Source organism: Odontesthes bonariensis, chromosome 5 (assembly GCF_027942865.1).
Source record: "Odontesthes bonariensis isolate fOdoBon6 chromosome 5, fOdoBon6.hap1, whole genome shotgun sequence".
NCBI lineage: Eukaryota > Metazoa > Chordata > Actinopteri > Atheriniformes > Atherinopsidae > Odontesthes > Odontesthes bonariensis.
The window spans coordinates 40,816,173-40,828,779 of NC_134510.1; the positions used below are offsets into that span (position 1 = coordinate 40,816,173).

General features: G+C 40.8%; 1 protein-coding gene across 1 annotated transcript in view; it reads left to right on the top strand.

The window, feature by feature from the left end:
• The window catches only part of col6a4a (collagen, type VI, alpha 4a), a 108,701-nt gene that overhangs the window by 60,454 nt on the left and 35,640 nt on the right, over positions 1-12,607 (top strand). Inside the window, exons 11-23 of the mRNA XM_075466383.1 lie at positions 820-1,395; positions 1,481-1,818; positions 4,008-4,086; positions 4,923-5,068; positions 6,454-6,546; positions 8,372-8,425; positions 9,391-9,462; positions 9,539-9,565; positions 9,649-9,693; positions 10,064-10,117; positions 10,880-10,942; positions 11,112-11,177; positions 11,477-11,530. Of these exons, the coding sequence (XP_075322498.1) occupies positions 820-1,395; positions 1,481-1,818; positions 4,008-4,086; positions 4,923-5,068; positions 6,454-6,546; positions 8,372-8,425; positions 9,391-9,462; positions 9,539-9,565; positions 9,649-9,693; positions 10,064-10,117; positions 10,880-10,942; positions 11,112-11,177; positions 11,477-11,530 (1,667 nt within the window). The remainder of the gene's footprint in view (positions 1-819; positions 1,396-1,480; positions 1,819-4,007; positions 4,087-4,922; positions 5,069-6,453; positions 6,547-8,371; positions 8,426-9,390; positions 9,463-9,538; positions 9,566-9,648; positions 9,694-10,063; positions 10,118-10,879; positions 10,943-11,111; positions 11,178-11,476; positions 11,531-12,607) is intronic.

A 12,607-nucleotide genomic window follows, 5' to 3' on the forward strand; every position in this document is an offset into this window, starting at 1 on the left:
ACTAACCCTAACCAATCCTAGCCCTAACCAACCCTAGCCCTAACTAACCCTAGCCCTAACCAACCCTAACCAACCTTAACCCTAACCAAGCCTAGCCCTAACTAACCCTAACCAACCCTAATCCTAACTAAGCCTAACCCTAACTAACCCTAACCAACCCTAACTAACCCTAACCAATCCTAGCCCTAACCAACCCTAGCCCTAACTAACCCTAACCCTAACTAACCCTAACCAATCCTAGCCCTAACTAACCCTAACCCTAACTAACCCCAGCCCTAACCAACCCTAGCCCGTTAAAGCTATAAGTTGTATTATGAAGTTTTATGGCAGGTTAAACACCTCCTAATCTTAATGGTTCAGTTAAAATATAAAGGAGTGAGTTTGGGTTTGGGTGGGTGCTTCCTGCTGTCTGTCCCATTGGGTAAGAAAAGAATGAAATGCCTGAGTTTGTTTTATAAACATGGAGCTTTAGAAAATAAAAAGAATATCATTTTACGGGGTCCGAGTGTTTGGTCTAACCTGAACCTGCTGTAAAAAATGTAAAATGTGCCTGAGCTATATGGCTCCAAGACGGCTTTGTTTTCTCATTTTTCTTTTTGGGGACATTTTTGCCTTTTTTTTAACACAAATCAACATGTTTAACATGTAAAATCCCGTCACTCTCCATTGAGTTGCACATTTCATGAAAGTTTTTGCTCAAAGGTTCAGATTGTGAAAAGCCGCATGTCCTGTATTGATATTCCTGATATCATGTCTACAGAATATGGACTTATGAGCCTCTGAAGGAAACAAGGAAACATGTCCTCTTTGCTCTTTCAGGTTGTGAGAAGAAGCAAGCTGACCTGGTTTTCCTCATCGACCAGTCCGGCAGCATCAACAGAACCGATTACAGCCTCATGAAGGACTTTACCACTGAGCTGATGAAAAGTTTCAGCATCGGCAAGGATTTATGGCACGTCGGACTCGCCCAGTTCAGCAGCACTTTTAAGCGCGAGTTTTACCTCAACGAGTACTCCACTGAAAACGAAATGTCAGAGCACATCCAGAGAATGACACAGGTCGGTGGAGGCACCAACATCGGGTTAGCTTTGACCTCCATTAAGGAATATTTTCAGGCTTCGCGCGGCAGCCGCAGGTCTGCCAAGATTTCCCAGAATCTGGTGTTGATCACAGACGGAGATTCGCAGGACGATGTCGAGGATCCGGCTGACGAACTCAAAGCTCTGGGAATCGAGATGTTCGCCATTGGCATCGGAGACGTCCACGATTTGGAGCTGCTGCAGATCACCGGTTCTCCGGAGAGGCTGTTCACCGTGCGCAACTTCGACAGCTTGAAGGAGGTCAAAGAGAAGGTCGTCAAGATCGTCTGCAAAGAGGACCAAAAGGATCCGCCTGGTGAGTTTAAAAAAGGCGACCGCCTCTCTGATTTCCTCTGCTCTGATTCTCTGCCTAAGGAAAGTAAACACTCGTTTCCCCGTAGTCAGAGACTGCACCATCGACATCGCCATGGGGTTCGACGTCTCTCAGAGGATCGGAGCCTTAAAGCTTCGGGAGCAGCTGCCCTACCTGCCGGAGATCGTCCAGTACCTTTCATCGGTACCGGGCCTGTGCTGCGCCAAGACCGTCAAGCCCAACATCGGGTTCCGAGTGGTGAGCAGCGGCGGACGCATGCTGGACGACATCAAATTTGAGGCCTACAGCGAGGAGGTGGTGAGGAAAGTCATGGACTTTACTGTGACAGAACCGACGAGCTTTAGCACCACCCTGATGAAGTCCTTCCAGGAGAAGTTCAGGACACAGTCCAGCGCCGCTGTGAAGGTGAGTCTGAGAAAAACCGCCTACTACACAGTACACACTGCATACTACATACTGCATACTACATACTACATACTACATACTGCATACTACATACTACATACTGCATACTGCATACTACATACTGCATACTATACACTGCATACTACACACTGCATACTACACACTGCATACTACATACTGCATACTGCATACTACATACTGCATACTGCATACTGCATACTACACACTGCATACTACACACTGCATACTACACACTGCATACTACATACTGCATACTGCATACTGCATACTACATACTGTATACTACATACTGCATACTGCATACTACATACTGCATACTACATACTGCATACTACACGCTGCATACTACACACTGCATACTACACACTGCATACTGCATACTGCATACTACACACTGCATACTGCATACTACATACTGCATACTACATACTACATACTGCATACTGCATACTACATACTGCATACTACATACTGCATACTACACACTGCATACTACACACTGCATACTGCATACTACATACTACATACTGCATACTACATACTACATACCGCATACTACATACCGCATACCGCATACTACATACTGCATACTACATACTACATACTGCATACTACATACCGCATACCGCATACTACATACTACATACTGCATACTACATACTGCATACTGCATACTACATACTACAAACTACATACCGCATACTACATACAGCATACTGTATACTACATACTACATACCGCATACTACATACTGCATACTACATACTGCATACTACACACTGCATACTACACACTGCATACTGCATACTACATACTACATACTGCATACTACATACTACATACCGCATACTACATACCGCATACCGCATACTACATACTGCATACTACATACTACATACTGCATACTGCATACTACATACTACAAACTACATACCGCATACTACATACAGCATACTGTATACTACATACTACATACTACATACTACATACCGCATACTACATACTGCATACTGCATACTGCATACTGCAAACTGCATACTACATACTGCATACTGCATACTGCATACTACATACTACATACTGCATACTACATACTACATACCGCATACTACATACTGCATACTGCATACTACATACTACATACTGCATACTACATACTACAAACTACAAACTACATACCGCATACTACATACAGCATACTGTATACTACATACTACATACCGCATACTACATACTGCATACTACATACTACATACTACATACTACATACCGCATACTACATACCGCATACTGCATACTGCATACTGCATACTACATACTACATACCGCATACTACATACCGCATACTACATACTACATACTGCATACCGCATACTGCATACTACATACTGCATACTGCATACTGCATACTACATACTGCATACTGCATACTACATACCGCATACTACATACTACATACCGCATACTGCATACCGCATACTACATACTACATACTGCATACCGCATACTGCATACTATATACTGCATACTGCATACTACATACTACATACTGCATACTGCATACTGCATACTACATACTACATACCGCATACTACATACCGCATACTACATACTACATACTACATACTGCATACTACATACTGCATACTGCATACTACATACTACATACTGCATACTACATACAACATACTGCATAATACATAATACATACTACATACTACATACAGCATACTATCTGACAGAAAGAAAGAATTAGAAAATGTAGCAGACCCAGACGGAGGACAGCTGGAAGACATGGCCACTTCCTGTGTGTGACTCGCAGTCAGGAAAATGTTTTGGTTTTTTATTCTTCTGGATTTCATTGAGCTGTCTTTTGAAATCTGACTCCAGTTCTTGGATCAAATTAACTTCTGAACAAGTACGAGTGGGCTCCATCCAATCAAAGAGGACGGCCGAATTTATTCAACCAAGTCCGAAGCTTTTCGGACGTTAAGGATGGACTCTGTGTCGGGATTTAAGCTTTGAGGACCCACTTTTAGTCCCTTTGCTCTTTTCTCCAAAGATGATCGACTTCAGACCCTGTTTTCAGTGAAGTTTGGTGAAGTTATTCTCCTGTCGAGCACTTTATTACAGGAGCAGTCTAACATGTGACCGACCTCGTCCACCAGGTGCTGGTGATCTTCTCAGATGGACTTGATGGAGATGTCATGATTCTAGAGGAGGAGTCGGAGAACCTGCGACGGTCTGGTAAGCGCAGCAAATCTTTCTTTTTTTTAGTTTTCGCAGACAGTACAGAGAGAAAAAAGATATCAGTTTCCCATTGCTTTAAAGTAAAGTGCAAAGTTAAAAAAAGAAAAAGCAAACAGGACAAAAAGAGTTCCCAACATAACTATCCCCTCCGACAACCCATGTTCAAACGACTTAGTTATTATACAGCAACATAAGTGAAAAATTGAAGTATGATAAGACAAACAAAAATATTAACAATAATAATAATGATAACAATAATAAATAAATAAATAAATAATAAATAGTAAATTTAAATAAATAGTAAATTTAAATAAATAATAAAAAAATTAAAATTAAAATTAAAAAGTAATAATAAATTGAAATTTGATCCCAATATAAGCAGTGGGTCCCAAGTTTTATGAAATGCTGTCAAAGATCCCTTCTGAGAGAACCTTAACTTCTCTAACGTTAGACATTGTAAAGTTTCCCGTATCCAGTTGTTGTGAGTCGGTGGAGAAACCTGTTTCCATTTGAGGAGAATGGTAAAGCAGGGGGGGTGAAGGCCATGACTCGCTGTGCAGAAACGGGGAGATTTCTGGACCAAAGAGGGCAGTCAGGGGGGTTTGGTTCTAAATTGGTGTTGAGAGTTTGGAATATCTTGGACCAAAAGTCCCGGCTGGGGGTGGGTTACAGCGGTTACAGGCATCACTGTGACTCGGATACATCTTTTCTAATGTAGCGTTAGTGAAATGGGCCACAAATCGACGAAGAATTAATCAATTTTAAACACAAAAGCTGTCCATGTGTCCATGCAAAGTCACGGAAAGAGATCTGTTTGTATGTTTGCTCCGCAGGGATCAACGCTCTGCTGACCGTGGCTCTGGAGGGAGTGCGTAAGCCCACCGAGCTGCAGATGGTTGAGTTCGGGCGAGGGTTCCGCCACAAGCTTCCTCTGAGCATCAACATGGCCAACGTCGGCGGGGCCTTACTCGAAGAGATCGTAAATCCTCCATATTTTTGGCTCGCAGGGTCACAAACGCCCTGTTTACACTTCAGTTCTGATTGGAAGATGAAGCTGATTAGATTAAGATTAGATTAAGATTAGATTAAGATCAGATTAAAATCAGATTAAAATCATATTAAGATTAGATTAAAATCAGATTAAGATTAGATTAACATTAGATTGAGATCAGATTAAGATCAGATTGAGATCAGATTAAAATCAGATTAAGATCAGATTAAAATCAGATTAAAATCAGATTAAGATCATATTGAAATCAGATTAAGATTAGATTAACATTAGATTGAGATCAGATTAAAATCAGATTAAGATCAGATTAAAATCCGATTAAAATCAGATTAAGATCAGAATAAAATCCGATTAAGATTAGATTAAGATCAGATTAAGATCAGATTAAGATAAAATTAAAATCAGATTAAAATCAGATTAAAATCAGATTAAGATCAGAATAAAATCCGATTAAAATCAGATTAAGATAAAATTAAAATCAGATTAAGATTATATTAAGATTAGATTAAGATTAGATTAAAATCAGATTTATTGGTCATGCATACACATGAAATTTGTCTCCGCTTTTAACCCATCCAGGTTGGCAATATGGATACTACAGAATATACATTTTACGCTAATTACTAGAGCTATACTGAACATATAACACACATGATAGCCAACGAGACCTATACTAACCGAGGAACATACGATAAAAATACATTATTGTGCAATGTTGCATGTTGCAGTGCAAACAGCAGAGGAGGTACGCATGTGTAAAGTGATGAGAGTGCATTATAGTGCATGTAGAAGGCTGATGGCCTTAGGATTTTTGCATTGTTCTTGTGTTTTATGCGTTGTATTTTGTGTTGTACAGCACTTTGTTTCAGCCACGGCTGTGTTAAAAGGCTATATAAATAAAGTTGAGTTGAGTAGGGTAGAACAGGAAGATAAATGCTAATCCTGCTAGCATGCTAATGTGCATTCATACACACGACATCATGTGGAAGCAGTAAACATTTACCTGTTGGTTTACCAGTTTCCACTTCCTCCACTGGTCGGTAAACTCTGCATCCACCACAGTAATACCTGATTACTCAGCAGCTTTTCACGCCTCAGTTTCACAGATGTTTCCACCATGAACCAAAGAAAAGAGTCTTTGGGATTTCTCCGGCCAAACCAGGAACAACACACTCAAATATAACTCATTAAAACCATTTACTCTTCCAGTCATGTAAATGACTTGGCTCCATCCTCCAGAACAGGAGGACTTCCTGTCCTGATGTGTCTGATATGTGTCGTCCTTTGATTATGAGAGAAAGTGTTGAGAGCCAACGGTTGCTTCATGACGGTTGTTGTCTCCCATCTTTCTGCAGGACGCAGTGTTGGACAAAGAGTGCTGCAACGTGACGTGCAAATGTACCGGACACCAGGGCTCCCGCGGCCCCCCGGGCACACCAGGGCAAAAGGTGAGTGGAATTCACTCACGATTAAACTTTAAAGGTCAGAGAGGCTTGTGAGAACGGGTCAAAGGCACGAGGAAACGGGCCGTTTCATGGTCCTGGTTAGCATCTGATACCAGCGGCGTCAATTCAGCCTAAGCTAAGGCAAGGTCACTATAGTCACATGACTACAGTATCAATCAATAAATATACATCCCCAGCAAATAGTCACCACAAAAGTCTGCTATGTAGCTTATCTGTGTGCAAATGCAGTCTCACTCACAGAGCTAACATAACAATGGACTCGTCTCCATCTCCGTCTCCCTGTTAGCATTAGTATTAGCATTAGTATTAGCATTAGTATTAGCATTAGTATAAGCATTAGCATTAGCTGCGTTGTTCAGAATTTCATTTCTAGTTAATTTATTTGTAGTAAATAATAGAATAATCAATACAAATTGACAAAGAGTAATTCCATAAATTAATTCAAAAAGAAAAAAGAAAAACGAACATTTACATTTTCCCCTGGAGCCAAGGTGTGGCAGCTGCCATACCCAGTTAACACCCATGCCTGATACTGTCCGGCAGTCAGCCTTAAACCGACAAACGGAGCAGGAACTACTTCTGGAGTCTGACTCTGAAACCTTCCGCTGTGTTTAACCTCAGAGGATCAGCTGGTCAGTTCATCTGTTTAAGGGTTTCTTTTTGCAGCACATTGTAAGACTTTATATGGGTACAGCCAGTGGTGTAGTGGTCCCTGGAGAAGTGGGTAGACTCTCAATTTTGCCCCTTTTTTTTTTAAGAAGTCCAGAAGCAACGCGAGATGCTTCCATGTGAGCGAGTAGGAGGCGGGATGCTGGCCGGATTCACTCACCAGGCCGACTAGCGGCGGAGTTCTTGAAGCTTCATAACGACTAACTTCAATTTCTGCTCGCAAATCAAAGCAAAAATTGAATAAATAGACGGAAAAACGGCTCGTAACTCAAAAAACTCGTATCTCGGGACACTCGTAGCTCAAGGTACCACTTCATAGTGCTACGTAGCTTCATGCTAACGTGACGTTAGTCTTTCATAACTTCAGCCTACTCATGCAGTGTAACAATTGGCAACAAAATGTCTTCTCTGAATGTGCAGTTTCTTTCTTTAAAAAAAAAAATAGATAAATAAATGTGCGGTTTATTTTTATGGAATAAAAGATAAATAAAATAAAAATATAAATAAATAAATAAATGTGCTGTTTCTTTTTTTAAAATAAAAAATAAATAATAAAAATAAAAAAATAAACGTGCAACTTCTTTTTTTAATAAAAGATAAATCAAATTAAAAATTAAAAAATAAATAAATGTGCTGTTTCTTTTTTTTTTAAATAAAAAAATAAAAAAATAAATGTGCAGTTTCTTTAAAAAAAACATTTGGAAATCACATTAAAACTTAACTCAAAATGATGTATTCCATGAAAGTAGGTTCACTCTACGCCTGACACTCATTTCAAAGACGCCGTGTTTCTAGTTCGCGTTGCGCACTGTCAACCAACTGGAGTGACACCTGAGGTGTCCAATCAGGTTCCAGAGGTGGCCGGCACATCTCCCGCCCCACTGCCTCTGATTATCTCACCGTTCCTCGTGCCTAAAGTTAACCGGTCTAATCAGTGGCAGCGAGTACCGGCCGCATCAGGGGGATTTAGCAGTGGGTATACCCACGTATACCCTGGACTCCACCACTGGTTATAGCTGTGATAAAAGGAGACGATTTTCCTCTGAACTCTATCACTGCTGTCTTTATTTTATATATTTTTCCAATCAGCTTCCTCTTGTTGCCTGTTTTTTAGCAGATCTCTGTGTTTTATTCACAGGGCACTGCAGGACAGAAGGGATACCCCGGCTTTCCGGGAGAGGAAGGCACCCCGGTAAGTGTCTTTGTGCACCTTTAAAGATATTTACTGCTGTGTTCACCCTGTCCTGGATGGTTCTTGTCATGTTTTAATCTAATTAATCACATGATTTCCCTGATTAATCACGATTACAAAATAAAAGCCTGTGAGCAACAGACTTTTACAAAATAAAAGCAACAGACAATTTTTTTTTTTTACTAATACTAATACTAATTACTAATTGTTTAATAAAACAATGCGCGATAAAATATTTATCGGCGTTAAATCATTAACGAGTTAACTCACCCAGCCCTAATAAAAGGCCGTTGATGCAGTTTGAAACGCCTCCCTGAACTTTGGGCTCGTGTGATTCCATTTTGACTTTTTATAACTTCATTTTTATTCATTTTTTCACAATGGTAACATGACAAGTCAAATTTCCCTTCATGTTCATGTTTTCCCTGTTTACAGCTGCACATCATCTTAGCAAAATCAACAGTAATAAAATGTAGTAGTTCAATAAATGAAAACTAATAAAACATAGGACCAATTACACAGATTTGAAGTGAAAATTAAATAAAGATAAATAACTGCATAATTTAGAAAAAAAATAATGATAATTTCAATAGTAGTGATAATTTGAAAGGGAAAAAAAGAAATAATATAAGTAGAAAAAATAAGTGATTTTTTTTTAAAGGAAGGAGAGAAAGAAGAAGAGAGGAAAGAGAGGGGAAAGAAAAGAAAGAAAAGAAAAGGAAAGATCCAATGATGTGGTGTGAATGTATTTAGTACCTCATTTTGACTTTTTACAGACATTTTCACAGAATGACAATAATGATTATGTTAAAGTGAGGAGTGATTCATCAGAGAAGCACGAGAGCTTCTGCGAGCTGGGCAGAATGTAGAAGACCCACATGGTGCTCAGACTCTCGAGAGATGAGAGCTGTTTGAGTTATAAACGAGTCAGAGCTGAATCAGTGTGCGTTCCCTGCCCGTTGCAGGGGGAGCGGGGCGGTCCCGGATCCGAAGGACCTCAGGGCATCCAGGGTTGTCCTGGACTCAGAGGACAGAAGGTAGGGCTCACATGAAGTCTTTGTTGTAGCCTGATGGAGATGGTGTGAATCTAACCGGTGCTGTTTGTGTCCGCAGGGGTACCGAGGCACCCGGGGAGACAGGGTGAGTGGCTCGGGCCGGCCGGAATGTCAAAGTGATGCTCTGTGTGTGAGTCTCATCAGAGGACTGATTTCCCACTGTTGCAGGGTGAAGACGGAGAGGACGGGCTGGACGGCATCAACGGAGAACAGGTACTGACAAGCACCCTTCTCATCTTGTTACGCACCGTCCTCTGTAATCAGGTCACCATGGTAACCGGCGTGCTGCAGACACTGAGATGTAAACAGGAAGTGTCGTGTTAATTAGAGGAAATGAACAGGAAAATGATAAGAGATGGGGCCCAACATCCCCGTCCGTGTGGTTCTGAGCCTCCCAAACCGAGGCCCGGTTGGAGCCTCCCCTCAGGCTCAGATGGGGCCCAGCTCTCTGAAGTTCTGATAGAATCAGCTGGTTTTGTTTTCATTGAGGTGGAAATGAGCGGGTGTGTTCAGGAAACGAGCTGATTGGAGGGGCTTTTCAGAGCCTCGGTGCTGAACTGTTTCCCCGGTTCTGTGTTTGCAGGGAGATACGGGAAGAAACGGAACTCGAGGAGAAAGAGGACACTCTGGAGACCCGGTAAGAAAAGCTTTGAAAATATGAATCCTGATCAATATCAAACAGCATCTGACCTCCACATGTTCACATTCATTCAGCTCCTCAAACAGGATCAGCTGCAGGATTCATGTTCCCAAGTTTCCAGTTGTTCCACAGACATAGTTTTAGAGTGAAATGGAGAATTTGACGCAGAGCTTTGGGGTTAAAAAAGTAGGGACCTTGCTTTACCTAAATGTTTAGTGACGTCCAGCTCAGGAATCACATAACGCCACCTGAATAAACCCTGGATCCAGATCAGAACTTCCTGCTCCACCTGCGGTAACATGTTCACAAAACCAGCCAAAGCTGCTTCATTTTGCCTTCCATCAAGCAGAATAATATTAGTTTGATATAACCCTTCTACCCTACCCCTACCCCTACCCTAACCCTCCCCTCCCCTAACCTGACCCTACCTCTACCCCTACCCCTACCCTAACCCTCCCCTCCCCTAACCTGACCCTAACCTGACCCTACCCTAAGCCTAACCCTACCCTAAGCCTAACCCTACCCTAAGCCTAACCCTACCCTAACACTACCCCTAACCCTCCCCTAACCTGACCCTAACCCTAACCCTACCCTAAGCCTAATAACTAACATCAGTATTAATATCAGTTTATTATATAATCAGTGTGTGGGACAAAGTTTGTGCTCAGTTCTCCCTGAGCACATCAAATCAAGAGTCGTGTTGTGGTGTTGACCTCTGACCTCGGCTGGTTGATTGACAGGTTGAACTGTTTTCCTCAGGGTATCCCAGGCAACAGAGGGGAGCAAGGGCTGCAAGGAGATAAAGGACTGAGAGGCGATCCGGTGAGTCTCAGAGTTTCTTCTCCACTCTTTCTGCCTTCTCTGCAGTTGTGGCCATTCTTTAAATTCAATATCACCCACAATACAACTCCAACACAGCCGGAGGCTCCCCTGGAATTTATTCATCTTGAGATAGACTGAGCTCAGACTGTCTTTGTTTTTTGTCTAACAGGGAGAATCGGGCCGGGATAACAACTTTCCTGGAGCCAAAGGAGAACCCGGCGAACCAGGTTTACCGGTAAGAGACGTCCGGCTGACGGTGATGTGATCAGAATGACTTTGCTGAAGGGTACATGAAAGATTCCTCGGTCCAACAGAGAGCGAATGGTGGAAGCTGGTTAATTTTTTACCAGGTTGCATCACAGTGGCAGCTGATGCTGTCTTCACATGCTCAGAATGGAGAAATCCAGCAGTTCCAGATGTCAGGAAGCCTCAGAGGATAATCACAGAGTTACAGTGATTATTTATTATAATCAGATAATCTTCTCTGGAGCTCTGCATGAGGTCCAGTTTCCTTAATGCTGTTTGAATCCACAGGGCACAGTAGGAGAGGACGGCCGGCCGGGAGGACTTGGAACTGACGGAAACCAGGTGACACTTTCCCTTTTTCCTGAATACGGTCTTTGTGTCACAGCACGTAGGTGGAAGTTGTTTTAAAAACTGGGAGATGAAATCATGAGGGAGGGCAGGTAGAGTTCAGTTTGTTTTGAATAAAATAGTTAATGCACACTAATGTAAGTTAATGCACACTAATGTAATTAATGCACACTAATGTAAGTTAATGCACACAAATGTAATTAATGCACACAAATGTAAGTTAATGCACACTAATGTAAGTTAATACACACTAATATAAGTTAATGTACACTAATGTAATTAATGCACACTAATGTAATTAATGCACACAAATGTAAGTTAATGCACACTAATGTAAGTTAATGCACACAAATGTAAGTTAATGCACACTAATGTAAGTTAATGCAAACTAATGTAAGTTAATGCACACTAATATAAGTTAATGCACACAAATGTAAGTTAATGCACACTAATGTAAGTTAATGCAAACTAATGTAAGTTAATGCACACTAATGTAAGTTAATGCACACTAATGTAAGTTAATGCACACTAATGTAAGTTAATGCACACTAATGTAAGTTAATGCACACTAATGTGAGTTAATGCACACTAATATAAGTTAATGCACACTAATGTAAGTTAATGCACACTAATGTAAGTTAATGCACACTAATGTAATTAATGCACACAAATGTAAGTTAATGCACACTAATGTAAGTTAATGCACACTAATGTAATTAATGCACACAAATGTAAGTTAATGCACACTAATGTGAGTTAATGCGCATTAATGTAAGTTACTGCACACTAATGTAAGTTAATGCACACTAATGTAAGTTAATGCACACTAATGTAAGTTAATGCACACTAATATAAGTTAATGCACACTAATGTAATTAATGCACACAAATGTAAGTTAATGCACACTAATGTAAGTTAATGCACACTAATGTAATTAATGCACACAAATGTAAGTTAATGCACACTAATGTGAGTTAATGCGCATTAATGTAAGTTACTGCACACTAATGTAAGTTAATGCGCATTAATGTAAGTTACTGCGCACTAATGTAAGTTAATGCGCATTAATGT